This window comes from Oncorhynchus keta, chromosome 15, assembly GCF_023373465.1.
Source record: "Oncorhynchus keta strain PuntledgeMale-10-30-2019 chromosome 15, Oket_V2, whole genome shotgun sequence".
Classification (NCBI taxonomy): domain Eukaryota; kingdom Metazoa; phylum Chordata; class Actinopteri; order Salmoniformes; family Salmonidae; genus Oncorhynchus; species Oncorhynchus keta.
This window is the reverse complement of record NC_068435.1, coordinates 34702930-34722403: the sequence shown is the minus strand read 5'-3', so window position 1 is coordinate 34722403 and position 19474 is coordinate 34702930. Positions and strand designations below refer to the sequence as shown.

General features: G+C 41.2%; 1 protein-coding gene across 5 annotated transcripts in view; it reads right to left on the bottom strand.

Annotated features, from left to right (window-relative positions):
* Nucleotides 1-17632, bottom strand: part of LOC118395229 (E3 ubiquitin-protein ligase mib1) — a 95291-nt gene extending 77659 nt beyond the window's left edge. For 3 of the 5 annotated variants that reach the window (XM_052463920.1, XM_052463921.1, XM_052463924.1), the window contains exons 1-3: nt 16572-17632; nt 15886-16057; nt 5271-5400 (exon numbers count right to left, since the gene is read on the bottom strand). In XM_052463920.1, the coding sequence (XP_052319880.1) occupies nt 5271-5400; nt 15886-16057; nt 16572-16800 (531 nt within the window). In that variant the 5' untranslated portion in view covers nt 16801-17632. The remainder of the gene's footprint in view (nt 1-5270; nt 5401-15885; nt 16058-16571) is intronic. The other 2 variants (XM_052463922.1, XM_052463923.1) reach the window with 2 other exon arrangements.
* Nucleotides 17633-19474: the final 1842 nt, after the last annotated feature.

Here is a 19474-nt window from a genome sequence, read left to right as displayed (position 1 = left end):
AAACCAGTGTATTTCTGAATCAGACATTTTTTGGGACATAAAGAAGGACATTGTCGAACAAAAGGACCATTTGTGATGTTTCTGGGAAATATTGGAGTGCCAACAGAAGAAGATCTTCAAAGGTAAGGCATTCATTATTTGGCTATTTCTGACTTTTGTGGCACACCTGCCTGGTTGAAATATGTTTTGCATGCTTTTGTATGCGGGGCGCTGTCCTCAGATAATCGCATGGTGTGCTTTTGCTGTAAAGCCTTTTTGAAATCTGACACAGCAGCTGGATTAATAAGAAGTTAAGCTTTATTTTGATGTATAACACCTATTTTCAAAAACGTTAAATATTTGAATTGAGTATTTTTGAATTTCGCGCTCCGCAATTTCACCGGATATTGGCGTCTCACCTGCCCGTAAGAAGTTAAGAAGAATGCCCCTCTCCCCAACGGTGTGATTACTACCACTGAGAGTTTCGAGCTTGAGGCATGGTTAGATGGTACATTGTCCTTCTCACATATCAAAGCTGCAGGTTACGGTTAAATCTAGACTTTGTTTCCTCTATCGTAATCGCTCCTCTTTCACCCCAGCTAAACTAACCCCGATTCATATGACATTCCAACCCATGCTAGACTATGGGGACGGAATTTATCGATTGGCAGGGTGCGACTAGATGTTCTTTACCATTGCCGAGTTAAATAAAATAACCAGAGTAAAGTGTCTGAGTACACGCGATTTCCTTTGTTTTCCTTTAATAAATCTGAAGAAATTCTACAAACCTGTGTTTGATTGATGAGGGGGGGAAAAAAACTATTAATCTATTTTAGAATAAGGCACAACAAACGTAACAAAATGTGGAAAAAGTCAAGGTGTCCGAAAATATACAGTGCATTTGGAAAATAAGACATTTTTTGAAGTACAGCTATGAGGTTACGGCAAGATTGGAAAATTAACAGTCTGACCAACTTCCCACTTTTACGTTCAGTTGAAGTCGGAAGTTTAGCCAAATAGATTCCAACTCAGTTTTTTACAATTCCTGACATTTAATCCTAGTAAAAATTCCCTGTCTTAGGTCATCACTTTATTTTAAGAATGTGAAATGTCAGAATAATAGTAGAGAATTATTTCTTTCAGCTGTAATATCTTTCATCACATTCCCAGTGGGTCAGAAGAGGACATTTCTCCAAAAAGTACAAGCTTTGTCCCCATGTGCAGTTGCAAACCGTAGTCTGGCTTTTTTTATGGTTGTTTTGGAGCAGTGGCTTCTTCCTTGCTGAGCGGCCTTTCAGGTTATGTCAATATAGGACTCGTTTTACTGTGTATATAGATACTTTTGTACCTGCTTCCTCCAGCATCTTCAAAAAGGTTCTTTGCTGTTGTTCTGGGATTGACTTGCACTTTTCGCAACCAAAGTACGTTCATGTCTAGGAGACAGAACGCGTCTCCTTCCTGAGCAGTATGATGACTGCGTGGTCCCATGGAGTTTATACTTGCGCACTATTGTTTGTACAGATGAACATGGTACCCTCAGGCATTTGGAAATTGCTCCCAAGGATGAATCAGACTAGGAGGTCCACAATTCTTTCTGAGGTCATCATTGATTTCTTTTGATTTTCCCATGATGTCAAGCAGAGGCACTGAGTTTGAAGGTAGGCCTTGAAATACATCCACAGGTACACCTCAAATGATGTCAATTCGCCTATCAGAAGCTTCTAAAGCCATGACATAATTTTCTGGAATTTTCCACGCTGTTTAAAAGGCACAGTCACAGTAAACAGTAAACTTCTAACCCACTGTAATTGTGATAAAATGAATTATAAGTGAAATATATTTGTCTGTAAACAATTGTTGGAAAAATGACTTGTGTCATGCACAAAGTAGATGTCCTAACCAATTTGCCAAAACTATAGTTTGTTAACAAGGAATGTGTGGAGTGGTTGAAAAACGAGTTTTCATGGCTCCAACCGAAGTGTATGTAAACTTCCGACTTCAACCGTATATACTTAAAGATGAATTATATTCTTATTCAGGCCCAAGTTCTATTTCTCACTTTGTGGCTAAATAATATTCATTATAAACTAACAGTATATCTGCTGCTGGGCTGGGGAACATGAAATAGCAGTTAGATTTGTGGAGGCGGGAGTTGCCTGAGCATATTGCTTTCAGCATCGTAAAACAAATGATACTATTAAACAATACAGCAAAATGAATCCTTTAAAATTGACTGTGGGGAATCTTATATTGAATACAACTGGAGTCTAGACCGGAGCAGGATCCAGCGACAGAGCAAATCAGTTGGACGGGCATTTGATTTCCATAGGGGAGCAAGTTCTCTCGCCAATGGACCTCCTATTTTTTATGGGCTTTTAAGACATGTAGCCTAATTTAACTGTAAAATGAGGCTACATGTACTACATTGTAATAGAGTGTATGGGTCAAAATGAAACTTTGGTTGTGGTGTTATACTTTGTATTCCATGTTGCAGAGCAGCTTCTCAGGAACACAGAAGACTATTTCAAGAGGATAGGACTTAACATTACTGAGATATCTTACTCAAGTAATTGGTGGTGGGGGGGAAAGTAACCTCGCCAAGAAGGCACCAAATCACCTGTCTGGATTCTTCATTTCATTTTGGTCATATTGTTATGACATTTTCAGGGCTGATGTAGAACAGAAACGATTCAAATCATTTTGTATTTTAGGAAAATATGCACTAATATGCAAATGAGTCTGTATGGAATACATAATTACAGGAACGTAAGCCCAATAATTTAAGGTAGGGTGCTACTATTTACAAATCATAAAGCTTTATGCAAAACAGAGTTTGTAACAATGTTAAACTTTATGAAATTCGAAAATAACTTTATATGTTATGCAAATGAGTTACATACTAACATGCTAATTAGTCTGCACGGAATTAAACAATACAGCATGTTAAACCTGTTAATTTAAAGTCAGGTAGTCACGTCTGACATATATTGATGTTTTATGCAGAACTGGAAGTCTACACTGAGGAGTAAGATGCTGCCCATGGTGTGCACACACACAGCTGTTGGATTCAGTAGCCCAACTTACTAGGCCTAGAGCGCCAAATAATTTGCCTATCCCCGCACACAGAGCCTGGCACACAGAGCCTGGCACACAGAGCCTGGCACACAGAGCCTGGCACACAGACACACACCTTTCACCAAGTATGTACTGTAACAAAGGCTAATAACATAGCTTACTTTTAAGGTAGGCCTACACCTGAGTTGGGTTACATTGAAATGTTATTTTTGGTGTTAATGAGTTAACTGCATCGTTTCAAGTAAATAATTAGCCTAGGCTCAGAAGAGTGAGTGGGATGCCTGCTAGCCAACAGCACAGCAAGATAGATGGAACACGTTTTCAAATTCACTGGTATTTAGCTGCTATTTTAATTGATTGTAGTGCTGCAGCCACATAATACTGGAAGTTTCCCCTTGAAAGAATAAAACAATCAATCACAAAATTCGCCGCTGGTACAAAACAGCCAATGCTGCACAGCGCTGCCTCGCAACAATTGCCTCAGCGAACGGCGTCCAGCACTCCCACACAGCTAGCAAGCTAACACCAGTCAAGGAAATCGGGGTGGCGGACGTGAATTTGGTCATGTCCCTGACAACACATACATCAAAGCGTAGCTACGAAACTCTGCTTTGCAACCTGCTACATTTATTGTGTCTCTGATGAACAAAATAAGTTTCACCTTATACTTCAGTCCAAGGATGTCCAACGACCGTGAAAGAACCTCAAGATTTTCCAATACTTCTAAGCATTACAATGTCACATCGATCTTACTCTGGTAGGTTGAGGAATGAATACCTTCCACCAAAAGCAAATATGTACACACCGATTTCACAGGTTTCACAAAAAGGGCTTCCTCCACAGAGTAGAACGTTCTTAGCACGGCACTTGCTTTACATTTCGGGTTCATATCTCGTAAATGTCATAAATTACACTTTGGGGATTTTTAGACATGAGTAACAACAGCCATATTCATGTTGTTTTTAAAGGATTTATTATATTTTGATGACCACAATATTGACATTTAGTAAAGATGGATTTTATAGAATTCTTGCATAGTGTCCATGGTTTGTTGCATCACCCAACACCCTACTTTTAACATGGCATGAAGACAACCAGTCATGCTTTCATCATTGTCAAACAAATCACTTCAAAAGTATGTTACCGTAGCACGTTATTCCAAAATAATTCTGGTATTTAAACAATGCAATGTGCACCCACTAACTTTCCTTCAATTGGTAAGTGGTTGAAGCTGTCTCACTAGAGCAGGGCCTAAAATGAACACCCACCACCTGCAGGTAGATTGTGGCATTGGCGGGAAAAATGTCTATTTCACCAGCCACATTGGCGGATGGTCAGGGCTCCACAGTGCGAGCATTTCACTCGCATTTGTAAGTAAGAAGTCAAGTATAAATGCTGCAGTAGCTGTTTTCAGAGTACTTCCGCAGTGTTGTTTCATAGATGGTAAATTAAATCGCACAAAGTCAAAGAACTATGAATCCTATATAGCCTATTCCACCTAGTGCTGCAACACTGCCTGGCTGGGGGCTGTGCGCATGTGAAGAGCTGAGTGAGATTCATTTTTAGACACGCTAAGCGTAGGCATAAAAGTTAGTCTAATTTACTTGAAACAAAAGTCTACTGAAGTGAGACTGTCATTATGTATCTTGGCTATTTATTTACATCATGCTATTTGTCACATACACATGGTTAGCAGATGTTAATGCGAGTGTAGCAAAATGCTTGTGCTTCTAGTTCCGATAATGCAGTAATAACCAACGAGTAATCTAGAGCTCTATGGAGCTGTTCTCTTCATAAATCTACAATGTGAATGTTGAAGCTGGAATGGTGAAACTGCAATGGCCATTTGCAATACCACAACAAATTTAGGGCAAACAACCAACACTTTTTATCCCTCTGACATCATTGCACGAGCAATACAACAGCATCATATGTACTACATTGTTTTTTGCGACGATCCACAACACTCCCCAGCTCTGCTCCGTCAACAAAACAAAGTGTATTGAAGTGTATTCTGTGGCGATGAAGTATGCACGTCTTTTCACAATTATACTTATGTAGGGGACTGACTGGGATGGAACTAGTCAGTCCAAAGGAACTAGGCTGGTCCCCACAGTCTTCACACTCCTCCGATCACCTTCTGGAACCTAATGGAGGAAATCACACCGTAGCAAGACATTTTTTCATGGTACATTTTTTTGCAACAGAATGAGTACCTTTCCTCTCCTGCCGTTGCCTCCGTCCTGGTCCTCCCACTGCCAGTCCACTCCCCTCACCACCCGGCCACCTGTGTAGATGCCTCGGGCTGTGATCTTCTTCGACTTGCGCCGAGACTCCAACAGGACTCTGTCAAAATAAACAAGAAAATGTATGTTCAATTTACTGACAGTGGGTAGGTGTATAACAATAGTTGTAATTTGATGGGTGTTGAAGATGGAAATATTCAATCAATGTTGGATAAAGCTGGACGTTTATTTATGGTGGCATTGAAAGACCTATTATTGGGGACATCATGAAGTTGATGTATTAGTCCATCTATGATTTAGGTCTACTAGCTATATAAGTTTTTACAATGTTCATTCAATGTTATTAGCCAAAAACTAACTTTGTTAATATGCCAATTTAGACCTTTTCAAGAACTGAGCATCTTTGGTCACTAACGTTAGAAGGGTAGAATATTTCAAGATGTCCGTCAAAAACATATCAAGACTCCTCAACTCCATCTCTTTTGATGAAGACTTAGAGCTGCTAACTGGATTCGAGGGGAGACTAATCGAGGATGTTTAACTGCGCAGTGTACTAAAAACGGTCCCAGTTTTGATTATGGGGATGAAAAGCCATGCTTAGCTAGCCATGAAAAAAGACTGAACCATTACCACAACAGTGAGCAGTGCAATTGGCTTGCCAGATGGGCCTGCCTGATCGTCAGAGCAACAATACCAACATATCTAGGCTATACACTTAGTTTAACCACTGCCAGTGAAAAATTAACTCTACAGCCCATTGCCAGCACAACAATGGATTAGGCTACCCCAAAGTAGCCTCATCCATAGTGTCTAACGACATGTTAAACCTATTATGGCTGGGGGGGGCAGTATTGAGTAGCTTGGATGAGTAAGGTGCCCAGAGTAAACTGCCTGCTCCTCAATCCCAGTTGCTAATATATGCATATTATTAGTTTATTTGGATAGAAAACACTCTGAAGTTTCTAAAACTGTTTGAATGAAGTATGTGAGTATCACAGAACTCATATGGCAGGCAAAAACGTGAGAAAAACCCAACCAGGAAGTGGGAAATCTGAGGTTGGTCGATTTTCAACACAGCCACTATTGAAGTTAGTGGGATATTGGTCATGTTGCACTTCCTAAGGCTTTCACTAGATGTCAACCGTCTTTAGAAACTTGTTTGAGGCTTCTACTATGAAGGGGGGCTGAATGAGAGGGGAATGAGTCAGAGGTATGCCAGCAGTCACGCACTGGTCACGCGCATTTCACATGAGGTATCTCCCGTTCCTTTGCTTTTCTGAAGACAAAGAAATTCTCCGGTTGGAATATTATTGAAGATATGTTAAAAACATCCTAAAGATTGATTCCATACATCGTTTGATCTGTTTCTACGGACTGTAACGGAACTTTTTGACATTCGGTCTGCAACTAGTGAACGCACTTCGTGAGTTTTGATTTGTTTACCAAAACGCGCTAACAAAAGAAGCTATTTGGACATTATCGAACAAATCAAACATGTATTGTGGAACTGGAATTCCTGGGAGTGCATTCTGATGAAGATCATCAAAGGTAAGTGAATACTTATGTTATTTCTGACTTTTGTTGACTCCAACATGGCGCATATATGTATGTGTTTGTCTGAGCGCCGTACTCAGATTATTGCATGGTTAGCTTTTTCCGTAAAGCTTTTTTTTTTAAAATCTGACACAGAGGTTGCATTAAGGAGAAGTGTATCTAAAGTTCCATGCATAACACTTGTATTTTCATCAACATTTATATTGAGTATTTCTGTAAATTGATGTGGCTCTCTGCAAAATCACCAGATGTTTTTGGAACTACTGAACATAACTCACCATTTCTGCTTTTTGTGACACCTCTCTTTGGCTGGAAAAATGGCTGTGTTTCCGTGGCTTGGCTCTGACCTAACATAATTGTTTGTGGTGCTTTCGCTGTAAAGCACTGTGGTGGGATTAACAACAAGATTACCTTTAAAATGGTATAAGATACTTGTAGGTTTGAGGAATTTTAATTACTAGATTTGTTGTTTTGAATTTGGCGTCCTGCACTTTCACTGGCTGTTGTCATATCGATCCCGTTAATGGGATTTCAGCCCTAAGAAGTTAAAAAGATTGAGGGCATCTGGTTCAAAAACATTGCGCAATTACTTGTGTCAAACCTCTATTTGGGTATCAGCAAATAATCACATTTCAAGAAACCTTGTCTTGGACCTGGATATTCCAGCGCTTCAAAATAACAAATAGGATTTGGCTTGTTTTATTTACTAGTTGCTGGCATGCATCTTTCAGACTCTGGGTCATCCTGGGTTAAGCCTTGCACACTGTCTATTGAGAGTAAACAAACATAATGAATAGCCTATAACAGTGCCTAGACTAGACACATTGATTTATTCCACATTTTGTTATGTTCCAGCATTATTCTAAAATGGATTATATAAAAGCAAATCCTCAGCAATCTACACACAATACCCCATAATGACAAAGTGAAAACAGTTTTTTAGAAATGTTTGCATATATACACATATATATATACACACACACACACACACACACACACACATATACATACATATAAAAAAACAATACCTTATTTACTATTTACATAAGTATTCAGACCCATTGGTATGAGACTCAAAATTTAGTTAATGTCCCACAGTTGACAGTGTACATCAGAGCAAAAACCAAGCCATATGGTTGAAGGAATTGTCTGTAGAGCTCCGATACAGGATTGTGTCAAGGCACAGACCTGGGCAAGGCTGCCAAAAGATCTCTGCAGCATTGAAGATTCCCAAGAACACAATGGCCTACATCATTCTTAAATGGAACAGGTTTGGAACAACCAAGACTCTTCCTAGAGCTGGCCGCCCAGTCTAACTGAGCAATCAGGGGAGAAGGGTCTTGGTCAGGGAGGTGACCAAGAACCCGACGGTCAAGCGTCATGTCTGGAGGAAACCTGGCTCCATCCCTACGGTGAAGCATGGTGGTGGCAGCATCATGCTGTGGGTATGTTTTTCAGCAGCAGGGACTGGGAGACTAGTCAGGATCGAGGCAAAGACGAACAGAGCAAAGTACAGAGAGATCCTTGATAGAAACCTGCTCCAGAGCGCTCAGGACCTGAGGCGAAGGTTCACATTCCAACAGGACAATGGCCCTAATCACACAGCCAAGACAACGCAGGATTGGCTTCGGGACAAGTCTCTGAATGCCTTGAGTGGCCCAGCCAGGCCCGGACTTGAACCCGATCGAACATCTCTGGAGAGACCTGAAAATAACTGTGAAGCAACACTCCCCATCTAACCTGACAGAGCATGAGAGGATCTGCAGAGAAGAATGGGAGAAACTCCATAAATACAGGTGTGCCAAGCTTGGAGCGACATGCCCAAGAAGACTCAATGCTGTAATCGCTAGTAATTCAACAAAGTACTGAGTAAAGGGTCTGAATACTTATGTACATGTTTTATTTCAGTTTTATATTATTAATAAATTAGCAAAAAAAAAAACATTTTGGGCACTGTGTGTAGATTGATGAGAAAAAACAACAATTTAAAAATTTAGAATAAGGCTGTGAAGTAACAAAACATGGAAAAAGTCAAGGGGTGTGAATAGTTTCACAGGTATATATTTGGGAAAGTATGCATCATGAAATTGTCTGCTCCGTAGCATTGGTATTACTTGACCGATGAGGCACGCATCCATTTATGCTTCAAACCCAACTTTATAATAGATTATATTTTACTCAAAATTCCATGACTTAGTGTAAGGCATTGTTGGCAGAATAGATGGATGCAGTTCAATGCATGACTCATAATTTACCAATACATTTCTTGGTAGCTATCAAGTTGTAAATCACAGCTGGCCTGGTACATTGTTTGCTGACTCCACCCATTCGGGATGCACTGTTCAAGTTTCAAATACTCAATATGAAAATGTAAAATAAAAACTGACAACTGTAACTAAGGATGTCAGCACAATCCATCTAGCAAGGGCAATGATGACAAGTCCGTCATAACGTGGCAATTAGACTAGCGCACATGTCAAACAAGGCCCACGGGGCGAATAGGACACAAAAGTATAAATGAGTGAACAGTTGAGTCATCTACTTTATGAAATTACAGTCTGATGCACTTGCATCTGTGAATTGAACTTCAATTGCGTTGCTTTTGTGTGTCCCGTTTACAGTGCGCAGCGGTACAGACACATGCCAGAGTCCTAACTAGCCTACTAAACTGTTGCAGTCTGGCTTCGGTTTTTAAAGCTTGACAATGAATAACCAAAAAACAAAACCTGCAAACCATCCAAAGAACCATGTGTATCCAGAAAAATTTAGGCCTATTACAGGAACATTTGAGCAGTAGCCTAGGCTGGCTACTCAACTACAAGACATTTTGAGCGCACCATACACCAGTGCTGCATTAACCGCACCGGTGATCCATGTAGTGCAACAAAAATGAAAAACATGTTTTAAGTTACAACATATTGCTTCGTTTTTGTTCTTTGGAGTTATTAGGGTCACGGCATATTATGCAGATCTGCAAGCGTAGCAGCAAAGACAAAGAGTTTATGGCTTAACAAAAAGTATTTATCCCTTTTGTTTTAATATGTTCAAATGCTATATACAGCACCCATATGTACATAAGTACACACTATAAAGTAGCAATTTTTTGGTCAAATCAAATAGGCTATATTTGGCCCGCAAATTAGTTGTGGTTTTTCCCAATATGGCCCGCTAGCTGTTGGGAGGATGTCATGAAACTGGAGTTGTTGAGTGACCAACTTTTTCACTCATATAGTTTTTTTGGTGGCTACAGCTAGAGATGCAGGTGTCATTTGGTTAGCTAGCAAGAAATGCGAATTGCTATGCTAGCGAGCTATTGTGAATTTGAACGACTTATCCACAGTTAGCGTCTCTCTTAGTTGCCAATCAAATGCATTTGGCATCGATAAAATGGGCGGGCAGGGAAGTACACATTCAGTTGTCAAAACGTGGGTTTAGACAAGCATGCATTGGCAAGCAAGCAGCAGGAGGATGAGCAGGCTAGAGGTCGACCGATTAAATCGGAATGGCCGATTTCAAGTTTTCATAACAGGATTTTTTTTTTTTTTTACACCTTTATTTAACTAGGCAAGTCAGTTAAGAACACATTCTTATTTTCAATGACGGCCTAGGAACGGTGGGTTAACTGCCTTGTTCAGGGGCAGAACGACAGATTTTTTTACCTCAGTCAGCTAAAGGATTCAATCTTGCAACCTTACGGTTAACTAGTCCCCGCCTGTTACGCGAATGCAGTAAGAAGTCAAGGTAAGTTGCTAGCTAGCATTAAACTTAATCAATCATAATCACTAGTTATAACTACACATGGTTGATGATATTACTAGTTTATCTAGCGTGTCCTGCGTTGCATATAATAGATGCAGTGCGCATTCGCAAAAAAGGACTGTCGTTGCTCCAACGTGTACCTAACAGTAAACACCAATGCCTTTCTTAAAATCAATACAAAGAAGTATATATTTTTAAACATGCATATTTAGCTAAAAGAAATCCAGGTTAGCAGGCAATATTAACCAGGTGAAATTGTGTCACTTCTCTTGCGTTCATTGCACGCAGAGTCAGGGTATATGCAACAGTTTGGGCCGCCTGGCTCATTGCGAACTAATTTGCCAGAATTCTACGTAATTATGACATAACATTGAAGGTTGTACAACGTAACAGGAATATTTAGACTGATGGATGCCACCCGTTAGATAAAATACAGAACGGATCCGTATTTCACTGAAAGAATAAACGTCTTGTTTTCGAGATGATTGTTTCCAGATTCGACCATATCAATGACCTACGGGTCGCATTTCTGTGTGTTATTATGTTATAATTAAGTCTATGATTTGATATAGCAGTCTGACTGAGCGATGGTAGGCACCAGCAGGCTCATAAGCATTCATTCAAACAGCACTTTTGTGCATTTTGCCAGCCGCTCTGATGTTTATGACTTCAAGCCTATCAACTCCCGAGATTAGGCTGGTGTAACCGATGTGATGTGAAATGGCTAGGTAGTTAGCACTAATAGCGTTTCAAACGTCACTCGCTCTGAGACTTGGAGTAGTTCTTCCCCTTGCTCTGCATGGGTAACGCTGCTTTGAGGGTGGCTGTTGTCGTTGTGTTCCTGGTTCGAGCCCAGGTAGGAGCGAGGAGAGGAACGGAAGCTATACTGTTACACTGGCAATACTAAAGTGCCTATAAGAACATCCAATAGTCAAAGGTTAATGAAATACAAATGGTATAGAGAGAAATAGTCCTATAATTCCTATAATAACTACAACCTAAAACTTCTCACCTGGGAATATTGAAGACTCATGTTAAAAGGAACCACCAGCTTTCATATGTTCTCATGTTCTGAGCATATATTGCACCTTTACTTTCTTTCTCCAACACTTTGTTTTTGCATTATTTAAACCAAATTGAAGAGGTTCCATTATTTATTTGAGGCTAAATTGATGTTATTGATGTATTATATTAAGTTAAAATAAGTGTTCATTCAGTATTGTTGTAATTGTCATTATTTCAAAAAATTTTGTCCGATTAATCGGTATCAGCTTTTTTTGTCCTCCAATAATCTGTATCGGTGTTGAAAAATCATAATCGGTCGACCTCTAGAGCAGGCTACTTCTCCCCAACGTCTATCAGTTCAATTTTGACGGCCAACGAGCTGAAAAGGTTTGAAAGGGTTTATCTAATGTTCCCTTGATAGATTTTAGCTCATCTGGCTAGCATTAGTTGTCGATCTTAATGCTGTTTATGTGCATAACTGAGGGAGCGATAGCCTACCTTTTCATGGTTGTTTGATCAATAGGACTTTTGATTTCCCAAACGTAAGAGGACTCCTGTGGTATTTACATATTGGAAGAAATCCAGTCAGGTATGTTTTGTGGATTTTGGCGAATGCGTTCTAATGGTGGACAGCTTGAAGCATGAGGGTCTGCTGTCCCCACTTGCTTCAAGATGTCTACCATTGTTCCTGTAATCAAGAAAGCAAAGGTAACAAAACTGACTATCGCCCCGTAGCACTCACCTCTGTTATCATGACATGCTTTGAGAGGCTAGTTAAGGATCATGTGTACCTTACTTGACACGCTAGACCCACTTAAATTTGGTTACCACCTCAATAGATCAACAGATCAATGCAATCGCCATCGCACTGCACACTGCCCTATCCCATCTGGACAAGAGGAATACCTATGTCAGAATGCTGTTCATTGACTATGAAACAACACCTTCACTTCGCTGACCCTCAACACTGGGGCCCCACAAGGGTTTGTGCTCAGCCCCCTCCTGTACTGCCTGTTCACCCATGACTCCAACTCAATCATCAAGTCTGCTGACAACACAACTGTAGTAGGCCTGATTACAAACAATGACAAGACATCCTACAGGGAGTAGGCGAGGGCTCTGGGAGTGTGGTACCAGGAAAATAACCTCTCACTCAACGTCAACAAAACAAAGGAGCTGATCGTGGACTTCAGGAAACAGCAGAGGGAGCACCCCTTATTCACATCGACGGGACTGCAGTGGAGAAGGTGGAAAGTTTAAAGTTCCTCAGTGTACACATCCCTGACAAACTGAAATGGTCCACCCCATAGACAGTGTGGTGAAGGCGGCGCAACAGCGGCTCTTCAACCTCATGATGCTGAAGACATTTGGCTTGACACCTAAAACCCTCACTAACTTTTACAGATGCACAATTGAGAGCATCCTGTCGGGCTGTATCACCACCTGGTACTGCAACTGCACCACCCGCAAACGCAGGGCTCTCCAGAGGGTGGTGCGGTCTGCACAATGCATTACCGGGGGCACACTACCTACCCTGTCCTTCAGCACCCGATGTCACAGGAAAGCCAAAAAGATAATTATGGACAAGAACCCCCCGAGCCACTGCCTGTTCACTCAGCCATCATCCAGAAGGCAAACTCAGTAATGGTGCATCAAAGCCGGGACAGAGAGACTGAAAAACAGCTTCTACCTCCAGGCTATCAGACTGTTAAATAGCCAGCACTAGCACAGAGGCTGCTGCCTATATACATAGACTTGAAATCAATGGCTACTTTTAATATGGAAAACTTGTCACTAATGTTTACATATTTTGCATTACTCATCTCATAAATATATACTGTATTCTATTCTAATGTATCTTAGTCTATGCCACTGACATTGTTCGTCCAAATATGAATATATTCTTAATTCCATTCCATTAGATGTGTGTATTGTTGTGAAATTGTTAGATATTACTTGTTAGCTCTTACTGCACTGTTGGAGCTAGAAACACAAGCATTTCACTACACCCACAATAACATATGCTAAACATGTGTATGTGACCAACAAAATATGATTTGATTGCTACTGCCTGTAAAGAAACAGTCCAGTTCAAAGTGAATGATGGCAGACCCGTGTGGCAAATGGCTTATTTGCAAATAGGCCTACTTTAGCCCTGGTCGGCTATGGCGTCCCAGTCTGCGTAAGTTCCGATCCTGAACAAGACAAACTTTTTTATTAGGTATTATTTGCCGCAGTGTCTATTAATTGTCCAATCGCACTGCCGCTTTCCTACTCCATATAGCTATAGGATTTTTACAAATGCCTTACCATGTTATTCCCAAAAGTTCTATGAATTTATGAAAATTACCTCATCTAAGTACTCGCTTGTCAGAAAACATTTTTAAAAATTCAAACAAAAACAAATAAGTGTCTTTCTTCCTTGGGGTGTATACAAACAGATTTTTATAAATGTTCATGTTGACAAAATGCTGTCAGTTCCACTTTAAATGGAAATTGGTCAAGAGAGAACCCACAGACTCATAAATAGCCAGACTGCCGACAGTCAGTGTGGCATAACAAAAAAAAGTCCATCGTGTCTTCAGTTCAGAGCCGTGTCTGTGGGGGGGATGGGGACAATTAACAGTCTCAGGGGAACCCGAAGTCACAGGTCGTTGAAAGGGTGCCAGCGGTCTCACCATGCGTTTGGTTTGTCCCTTTGGATCTAATAAAGGGCTTGAAGCAGTTGGAAGGACTGCTATAGCAAGAAAATATCTCCACTGTATGTAATAATGCAGTAACATGTCCTGGTTGCATTCTCTGCACATTACGTTTCAGTCAGTTCATTTTGAAAACCGCAAAAATACAATAATTGTTGTTTTCATAAACTAACTTTTCAGCTCCTTTTATTATCGGGGGAGGCAGGTAGCCTAGTGGTTAGAGCGTTGGGCCAGTAACCGAAAGGTTGCTCGATCATATCCCTGAGCTGACAAGCTAAAAATCTGTTGTTCTGCCCCTGAACAAGGCAGTTAACCCACTGTTCCTAGGACGTCATTGTAAATAAGAATTTCTTCTTAACTGACTTGCCTAGTTAAATAAATGTCAAATAAATAAATTCTGACTTTTACATTTCTGTCCTATCATAACCATTGAGGTTCAATAAGAACTGGAGACTGAGTCCAAGATGTCAGACCATTGTTTTCAAGGTAATCTACTCATCTTCGATTCATACGGGTTCAATCCGGTTTATACGGACCAACATCGACAGGTGGTACTTGCACGACTTCATAACATCATCCAAAAACATGGCAGACATTAGATGAATATGAATATAAAAATGTTAATATTGTCAGCTGTGAGTAATGGGGGAATAATTAGACTCAGCAACAATTATTTGAATAATTCCATTCATGTTTTGCGCACAAAAGGTGATGACAAAAGTGTCTTATTAGGAATTTTCAAATCTGACTTCTCTATGTAGCAGAACTGTAGGAGCAGTCGAAACAGTGCTTCTTGACCGGAACCCTGGCCCCTTGACCATAACATTCTCAAAACAGGTTTGTTGTTATGATTTGGCATTTTATGCAGTTATGCTTTGTCTTTCATTTGTAAATCATGGACAGTAACATGGGATTGATTGGCTGAGGCTCCAACAACATCGCTGCTTCTGAAATAGAGTCTGAGCAGTCGCCTGGCAACAGAGAGCCATGATCGGTGGCCACATGTTGAGTCTGCCTAGAAGGCTGGGCTCAGGCACCACTTCACAAATGTCAGCGACAGACAGACAGCCAGGGAGAAACAGAAAGCCGCAAAACAGAGAGTAAAATGGGTGGGTCCCTCAATATAAATCAACCAAAGGATGTAGATTAGAATTATTATAATTTAAATCATTACTAAACCATAAAGTTTGGCATAGATGTGGGGCTGAGTTGACAAAGCATCCCTACACATTGGTTCCACGTTGTCTTCATTGCGGTCACACTGCATAGATAATTCCGGAGACACCTGAAACCCCACCTCTTTAAGGAATACCTAGGATAGGATAAGTAATCCTTCTCACCCCCCCCCCCCTTTAAGATTTAGATGCACTATTGTAAAGTGACTATTCTACTGGATGTCATAAGGTGAATGCACCAATTTGTAAGTCGCTCTGGATAAGAGCGTCTGCTAAATGACTTAAATGTAAAATGTAAATGTAATAATCAGATCTCACACTGAGTAACAAGACTGCATTGAAGATGACCTGGAACGTAATCATTAGCTTCAGAGGGCAGCTGACAGTACTCACCTCTCGCTGCCAGGGGTGGTGATCCTGTAGAAGCGGTGTCGCAGGTGGTGCTTGTCTCCGTGGTAACAGGTGGTACAGAGGTCATAGTTGGTACACTCCGCACACTTCCAGCGGATACCGATGATAGGCTGCTGACGGCAGGTGTCGCACATAGTACCGTCATGCTTGATACCTGAGAGGAAGTAGTAACAAGGCAGTCAGGAACATTTCTGCTGGGCAGCAGGTTGCCTAGCGAGTGGCGCAGGTGTCTAAGGCACTGCGTCGCAGTGTTGCGGCGTCACTACAGCCTGTGTGTCTGCTAAATGACTCAAATGTAAATGTTGGAGGTGTCAAGTGTGAAGCAATGATGCCTCTGCCCGCAACTCTGGAGCCTGTTGAATTGCCATCTTCGTGCTGTACCATCCTTCATCAACACAAATAAAAGGAAGCATACAGTACTCTAGGTCTAAACACTCAGAGGGAGAAGTTAATCACAATGCTTGCTTTGATGAAGATATCTTAAGTAGTCATCCTCACGTCTAACTCTCTAGATGTCAATCTAACTCAACGTGCTCCATGTAGCAGGCTTGATGCATTGCAATAACTTGTGACGTGGCGGTATGCCAAACAACCGTGTACACATCAACACCCAAATGCATAGGCTAATATAAACAAATTATTAACAGAAACCAGCAGGGCAACATTACCTGTGGGAGCACTGTCAAATATCCTCACGTCGTATGCACCAGAGCACCGGTAGTTGGCCGCAGTCCCGTTATCCCAGACAACAACCACTTCTTCCGGACTTTCGAAACTCCTGACCGTGCCGACATGTCCCTCTCCACCATCCTGTTTTCCCCATTTCCAATCCGGTCCACGGATCACTCTCGCACCAACTCCTTCCATCATCACACGGTTATTCCTGCCAGTAGTCATTTACGAAAAGGTCTCGCAAATAACGTAACACAAAAAATATATAGCCAACTAGCAGGGTATGCTAACTAGCTAACTACCTGTGTTTGGCAGGATAATTTTGAGAAGCAAAACCGTTCTGTTGTCCAGAAAAACACAATTTAGCAATATATTGTTAGCTTGCACGTTACGTTAACTAGGCTAGCCTGCTTGCGGTAAAGTTCCAGAACAATATAGCAGACACAAGCTAACAGTTAGTTGCAAAGGCAAATATACATTGCTAGTCAAATGTATCGTAGTGTAAATGTAACAAAGGTTTAGTTAGCTTGCTTGATAAAACAACGCGTTGTACTGGAAATCAAAGCCAAGCTAACTCACTAACGTTAACTGTTAGCTAGCTAGCTTTGCCAACAAGCAACTGCCAAACATTAGCTACCAAAGTAAGCTGTTGAGTGGCACGCACTTTCCACTCCACGAGCTGTTCGTCTGCAATGTTATGTAAATAACTGGTATGTCTCAGTATCCCCTTTCATGTGCTTTTCGTCCCAAGAGCACAAGACATTGTCACCCCAAGAGCGTGTAAAGTAGCAACATCGTCACGAAATGGTATACCGTTATTAGCTAGCTATTTAGTTAGCTAGCTTGTGCCTCTGCAAGAATGCCACCTCCACAACTTAACGTTAGACCACTAGTGTAGATTCGTCCTTTTTGTTGGATAAATAATTTCATTCGTAGGTACGTTTAGCCTATGTATTGGATGTATGTCTCAAATGTATTTATTTTGTCAAATGGCTCGCAGAAGTAAACTCAGTATAAACGCGTCGCCATTATTGTCAATCACCAAGCAGACGGAAGTTTACCACAGATAAACAATGAGACAGACATTTCACTGGATGTATAAATGTGAAGCTTCCGCTTAGTGTTTTCTCTCACTACCAAATTTGGTAGTGAGAGGAAGCCCACTGGCGAGTGCAGTGGGAGAACATGGAACGAGATGGCTTTTGGCCGATATTCTGCACATTTTATCATCATGAAACCTTTGATCTCAGTACAGTTTTATGTTCCCAAAATTATAATATGTTATGAAGAGTGGACTAAGTTTTGTAGACTTTGCCATTGGGGGAAAACATCGCTGTTTTAGAAGGAGTGCAAAGGCGAATTAAGTTACTGCACACAAACACTTCAGAATAGGCGTTCCCCAACGGAAATATGCAGATAAAGCTAGAACACGCCAATAGGATCTCTCTGGCTCTGCCCACCTCCTGGCTTGTTCTGCACACTATGACTCATTTGTTTCCATTGGAAACGACAGGCATATGTGTATCTTGGTTTAGTTGTAAAAAATCTTTGGGGTTTACGACGAAGATGTTTTGGTTTGGAAAGCGAGGGGTTTGCCGCGTTCAAACACTAGTAGGAACTAGGAAACTCGGAAATATCCGACATACCGATTCGTTGTACGCGGCACGTGCATAACTACAAAATATCAAGTCTGATGTTTCTGCTTTGTTCAGTTCCGAATAGCACATGAACCCAGCAATAGACAAGCTCAAGGGGGTAATTATACAAAGCGCAAGGTGGGGCAATTTGTTTTGTCGAAAATGCAACATGCAAATGTTCTCAAAATGCAAAACGAGGGGTTTTATTACTTATTTTATTGAATGCATTTCCTCTGTTTTAGCCTGATGTAGTTGCACTCTTTGTAGGACTATGATAATGAAGCAGCCGAGGCATATGATATACACTGCCCAGTATATCAGATAAACCGCTCTGTTCACGAAAATAGTATGCTCCTACAGACAGTGAGTCACGTGGCCGTGGCTTGCTATATAAATCAGGCAGACAGGCATTGAGGCATTCAGTTCCTGTTCCATTGAACATTAGAATGGGCAAAAAGAGTGACCAAAGCGACTTTGATCATGGTATGATCATAGGTGCCAGGCGTGCCAGTTCCAGTATCTCATGCACGACAGTGTCTAGTGTTTACCGAGAATGGTGCTACAAACAAAAAACATCCAGTGAGCGGCAGTCCTGTTGGCGAAAACAGCTCGTTGATGAGAGGTCGAAGGAGAATGGCAAGAATTGTGCAAGCTACCAGGCAGGCCACAAACAGGCAAATAACAGTGCAGTACAACAGTGGTATCTCGGAACGGCATCTCGGAACGCACAAATCGTCAGTCCTTTTCACAGATGAGCTATTGCAGCAGACGACCAAACCGGGTTCCACTCCTCTATCAGCTAAAAACAAGAAGAAGGGTCTCCAGTGGGAACGCAATCACCAACACTGGACAATTGAGAAGAGGAAAAACATTGCCTGGTCCGACGAATCCTGGTTCCAGTTGTGTCATGCTAATGGCAGAGTCAGGGTTTGGCATGTGCAGCATGAGTTCTGGTGGCGGTGTGTGGGCAATGTTTTCCTGGCAAACGTTAGGTCCCTTAATACCAAATGAGCAACGTTTCCATGCTCTGAAGAATTCAGGCTGTTCTGGAGGCAAATGGGGGTCCGACCCGGTACTAGATGGGTGTACCTAATATTCTGGCCACTGTGTGTGTGTGTATATATATGATTTTATATATAAAATCATGTTTTAACCAAAAAAGTGCTCAACAAATAAAAATATATTTTATATTTCAGATTCTTTAAAGTAGCCACCCTTTGCCTTGACGACAGCTTTGCACGTTCTTGGTGCCAACATCATGT